This window comes from Bactrocera tryoni, chromosome 3, assembly GCF_016617805.1.
Source record: "Bactrocera tryoni isolate S06 chromosome 3, CSIRO_BtryS06_freeze2, whole genome shotgun sequence".
Classification (NCBI taxonomy): Eukaryota; Metazoa; Arthropoda; class Insecta; order Diptera; family Tephritidae; genus Bactrocera; species Bactrocera tryoni.
This window is the reverse complement of record NC_052501.1, coordinates 11633048-11638596: the sequence shown is the minus strand read 5'-3', so window position 1 is coordinate 11638596 and position 5549 is coordinate 11633048. Positions and strand designations below refer to the sequence as shown.

General features: G+C 36.8%; 1 protein-coding gene across 1 annotated transcript; it reads left to right on the top strand.

The window, feature by feature from the left end:
- The first annotated feature begins 612 nt into the window (after nucleotides 1-612).
- Nucleotides 613-5022, top strand: LOC120771929 (probable cytochrome P450 12c1, mitochondrial). The gene is made up of 6 exons (XM_040100226.1): nucleotides 613-851; nucleotides 998-1109; nucleotides 1193-1439; nucleotides 3399-3512; nucleotides 3921-4356; nucleotides 4426-5022. The coding sequence occupies exons 1-6, from the start codon at nucleotides 726-728 to the stop codon at nucleotides 5020-5022; spliced, it is 1632 nt and encodes a 543-aa protein (XP_039956160.1). The 5' UTR covers nucleotides 613-725.
- The last annotated feature ends 527 nt before the right edge of the window (nucleotides 5023-5549 follow it).

The window sequence follows — 5549 nt, the reverse complement described above, 5'->3', positions numbered from 1 at the left end:
CGTCACTACGAAATATTTGGTCCGAGCCGCGCGACACTTCAGAATGTTACACCCGTTATAGCTAAGTTTATTGACTTAAGTACATAAGCACCTAAGTACATACTCATAAATGAATACACTATAATTATCTTATCAGTGCAGGCGAGCAAATAAATTTTAAAAGGGTTCTAACTAAGCAGATCCAAATTTAATATTTTGGAAGCTACTAACATACATACTAAAATAGAAAAAGCCAGTGCTTTCAATTCTAGGTGGTTAATATAATACTATAAATCGAGTTTTTACGATCCATGACCATCCACTTTGCTTGGAAAGTTACTTAAATAACTGAATTACTTCCATTTAAATTATATTTCCAACCAAAAAGTGAGATTTAAACTTCAGATTGTTTAGAATTTTATTTTAATGTGCTCCTGCTCACAAATAAAATTTTTACATAAGAACTATATATTTAATATTTAACAACGAAAACAATCAACTATCATAATTATTTTCAAATACTTGTAATCTAATCATTCTTACGTACCCCTCCTCAGTTCTAAGGCACTGTCATCATTGTTTTCATTATTAATTGCATACACCAGTGACAGCTACTTTATTTCACTTTTCAGTTTTATGGCGTGAGTCTAGCGCAAAGCTTCCAACTTTATTCTGAAAGTGCGAAATATTTACATTTTAACCGAGTTTTTATGCAAATCTGAGTTTTCGTGAAAATCGTTTTGAGAATGTCAACAATTTTGAATGTTCGTTGTGCCGGCACAACTATTACGCGATTATTTATACACAATGAAAAGCAACAACAGTTACAAAAATGCCAAGTCGCATTTCAATCCACTGTCAGCAATGTCAAGGTGGGTAAATAAGTGCATTAGGGTGGCTCATAGTTTATATTTTATTATATTTCCTTCAGAATTATTCTATTTATCTACTTTTAATTAAGTGAAAACTTTTATTTTAATAAAAATGATTGTTACAATGGGCATTTTTATTGCCTCAGGTTGAAAATCTTGACAACAAATCAGCGGACGTGGAATGGCATCAGGCCTTACCTTATAAATCTATGCCGAGACTGACTAGATATCAAATGCTACGTGGCTTCTTGAAAGGAGGTCAGTTGGAGTATATAACTTTACTTCGCATTATAGAAATTGTTTTTTTTTGTGAACTCTTCCTATTTTTCTCTACTTTACAGGTGAATTTGCCAATCTTTCGTTAAATGATTTTGTTTTTAAATGTCGTGAACGACTTGGCGACATTTATCGTTTGCCTGGTGTGATTGGACAGCCTGACTCTGTTGTACTCTTCAATGTGGACGATTTTGAAAAGGTATATCGTACAGAAGGTATTTGGCCAAGCCGTCCTGGTACTGACGCATTGAGATACTATCGGGAGAACCGAAAGGACGGTTTCTTCAAAGAAACTATGGGGCTGAATGATAAGTAAGATTGTGTTCTAACTATTTTTAATATGAAACTTTTATATTTCGGATGTTTGGCTAGATATTTCATTGCTAAGACTTACAGTATATATTTGGAGATATAGCATTGCCAATAGAGACAGCTGTGAAACTAACTCTAAGAGTCATACAATACCTGTAGAACCACCTTATATTTTACGTTGACTGATTAAAATATGGTACCTCTGTTCCAGAAATCAGAAACGTGATTTTCTACTGAGTATTTATGTATATTAGATAACCACTGAGTACATTTGAACGGGAATGACTGACTTTATCTTAGTACTTTTACCTTTAATTTAGCAACTCTTTGAGACAGTTCTGATTATTGTCAAACGATATTGATATCCAAAAATAACCAGCGTAGGCTAGCTTCATTGAACCATGAGTACTTATAAAAAGTATTGTGTATTTTCGGAATGCGACATCGACATTGCGTACTAATTCACATATTATTCTTATTTCACATTAAATTTATATGCTGTTCAATACTGCAGCTAGGCAATGTGTACCTCTGTATAACCAAATGTGGATACTTAAACTTATTTGTGAAAGCTTTGAAAAAAGAGTTGTATGTACAATGCCTTTCTCATCCACAGTTTCGACCGTGGCCGAAAAACTTTACCTTTTTGGACCGATCAATAAATAACGCGGTTTTCAAAGCGCTACAAAAGTCATCAATGTATGGAACTTGATTTATTTGCCCACCACGGGCTTGCAGAAGCTCAGACGCTGAACCCAATTTTCGACGATTTTCAAGCATAAATCGGCCGGTACTGCTGCAATTTCACGTTCTATATTCGTACGAAGTTCAACATTCATCCCTGGATTGTTGGCATAAACCATAGACTTGACGTAGCCCAACAAGAAATAGTCTAACGGCGTCAAATCGCACGACCGAGGCGGCCAATTGACTGGGCAATTTCGTGAGATAACACGTTCAACAAATTTGGTTTGCAATAAATCTATTGTAACATTCGCTGTGTGGCTTGTGGCGCCGTTCTGTTGGAACCACATATTGTCCCCGTGCAGAACATCCAATTCGGGCCAAAAATATTCGGTTATCGTTGAGCGGTAGCGATTTCTATTCACAATAACGTGCTGGTCTTGATCATCACTGTAGACGTACGGTCCAATGACGCCGCGGGGCCATAAACCGCGACAAACCATAATTTTTTCGAGATGCAATGGAGACTCATGGACTCATTATTGATAAGCCATTCAGCCCGAAATAAACCTAATCGCTGAAGATGATTTTTCGATAAAAATCCGGATCATTTTCACGAACATACGACGATTCTGGTGATCAAGCGTCTTCAGTTCTTGCGTAAATTTGTACTTGGAAGAATGTAGGCCAAGATCTTTTCGCCACAACGACGTCACAGAGATGCCCAACGCCTGAGAACGACGAGTGAGAGACTGATTTGGGTCTTCGTCAATTGATGCGCTAGCGGCAACACTATTCTTGACACTACGGGCACTTCTTTGTCTTCCTGGCACTGGAACATTTTTTAATGTACCTGAGAATGCACATTTTTCTACTAGACGCTCAATTTTTTGTATGACAGGACGATTATGACGACCATGAATTGAACGTAGCGCTCTTTAAGTTGAGGCCACTGACTCCGAAATCGGGAGTAAATTTTAATAATTTCGACTCGTTGTTAGATGGCATATCTTTTCGTGATGAAATGACAAACTTTTCAGAAGAAAAATGTCTAAAGAGCGGGGAAAAGTATGGCGTCGTTTGCTGTCCTTATTGGTCTACTTTTCTAGCGTTTCTATTGAAAAACTCGTTAGGACTCTCTGTGCTCTGGAGGATGGGCATATTTTTTTACTCTTTACAGATACTTAAGCACATATTTGTATACAACATAGATTAGATTGTGTTTAACATATGTATGTGTATGTAAATAACTCTACTTTTTTCTATTCAAAATAGCGGTGAAAAATGGGCAAAGTTCCGACATGACGTAAATCCTGTTTTAATGCAGCCCAAAAATGCTAAACTCTATTTGGAGCCTCTACAAAAAGTAAGCTTAGAGTTTGTAGAAAGGTAAGCATTTAAAGTTCTTGAGAAATAAAGGGTTTTTTTAGACGCGTGGGTTTCAATGAGACAATACTTTTTTTGGTGAGCTTAAATGAAGTCGCTTGTCTACGGTGATAAGTCCGAGACGATTGTCGCCTTGAAAAAGAATATTGGAGTAGAATTTACTCGAGCCAGCCACGACGGTCATTTTCCAAAAATCATTTTTAAAACACAGTGGCAAACCATTTTTTATAATAAAGGGTAGCCATTACAATAATTCATGTACGTTTTATATATTCTTGAAACCACATGTCTAAAAGAACACGCTTTATTTAAAATAAAACTTTAAAATTAAAAATTAAAGTAATTTTGAATTATTATTGTTTTTTTATTATACATTTTTAATTGAATAATTTCACTTTCTCAAAAACACAGAATACGTGAAATACGCGATCCACACACACTGGAAGTACCCAACAATTTCTTTGATGACATTAATCATCTCGCTTTTGATTCTGTTGGAGTAGTTGCTTTAGACCATGACTTCGGTTTGATACGTAGGAATCCTGACTTGGAAGAAGTCAAAGTACTTTGTGAGCATATGAGCGCATTTCTAAAGTCCATTTATGACTTGGGCATTAAGCCATCATTTTATAAATACATTACCACACCGTCGTACCGGCGTTTCGCTAAATCAATGGATCTAATGTTCGATATAACCAGTCACTATGTAAATGAAGCCTTGGCGCGTCTGGAAGAAAACCCCTCAAGGGATGGTGAAGAACGCAGTGTTTTGGAAAAACTTTTGAAAATCAATCGAAAGACAGCCATAGTAATGGCAATGGATATGCTGATGGCTGGTGTAGATGGGGTAAGCATCATAAATACATAAACAATTTGGAACGCAAATGCAATAAATTGATTTCACTATTTTATGTAGACATCCAGTGCGATCACTGCCATACTGCTATGCATCGCCAAGAACCCCGCAAAGCAACAGAAGTTACGTGAAGAGCTACTTGCCGTGCTGCCACACCGCAGTGACCATTTCACCATTGAAAATATGAAGCAATTGCCGTACTTACGTGCCTGCATCAAGGAAGCGCTGCGTTTCTACCCCCTCTCCTTCGGTAATGTGCGCGAAATCGGTGCCGATCTTGTGCTAAGTGGTTATCAGGTGCCTAAGGGCACCGGTGCTTTGCTTAGCACAAATATGCTAGCCAATGAAGAGCTATTCTATCCACGGCCCCGTGAGTTCATACCGGAACGTTGGCTGCGAAAGTCGGATACCACGCTAACCGATGGACAGCGTCTAGTTGCTGAAAATGTGAATAAATTTATCAATTTGCCTTTCGGTTTTGGACCGCGCAGTTGCGTCGGCAGGCGTATTGTTGAAATAGAAATGGAATTAACGCTGGCAAACTTAGTGCGCAATTTCAATATCGAGTACAAACACTCGGTAGAAAAACCGTTCAGTTATCACTTAATTAGTACTCCCGCCATCCCGCTGACGTTTAAATTTTCCGATTTGAAATGAAAATGGAATATTTGCTATTAATAATGAGATGTGATATGCTATATGGAATCAATTTTAATTTCGATTTTCTTATTTTATGCTTTGGTTACTATTCATCATTTTGGAGGTGTAGTATATGTATTTATATACTTACTCACATTATCCACACCAATAGTTTATATAATCGATTATTAAATTTTCTAAAATACCAGTTTGAGTCTATCTCACTACGATTTACCGTGGAGAACAATTAGGGAAAGCCAATTCTTTCTTTAAGATTCAATATATCGCCGTATTATAAAGGGTGATCCATTTCGAGGTTTCCTTGTATTTTAAAGAAAAAACAAATAAACTTGAATTTTAATGTGGAATGTTTATTATGGTATTTATTTTTTTAAAAATTTCATTTTTCCAAATGGGCCGCGGCTAAGTCTCTGACTCATCGTTCGGTTAATTCAACTGGTAACTGACGAATGACACGGATGCTGCCAGACCTAAATCGAAGCGATATTGTCCGCATAAACTTTAGACTTTACATATGCCAATAG

Coding starts and splice junctions, on each gene's coding strand:
- LOC120771929 (XM_040100226.1), top strand. CDS start 726: ATGTCAACAATTTTGAATGTTCGTTGTGCCGGCACAACTATTACGCGA. Junction 1,440..3,398: donor ACTATGGGGCTGAATGATAA/GTAAGATTGTGT, acceptor TATTCAAAATAG/CGGTGAAAAATGGGCAAAGT. Junction 4,357..4,425: donor TGATGGCTGGTGTAGATGGG/GTAAGCATCATA, acceptor TATTTTATGTAG/ACATCCAGTGCGATCACTGC.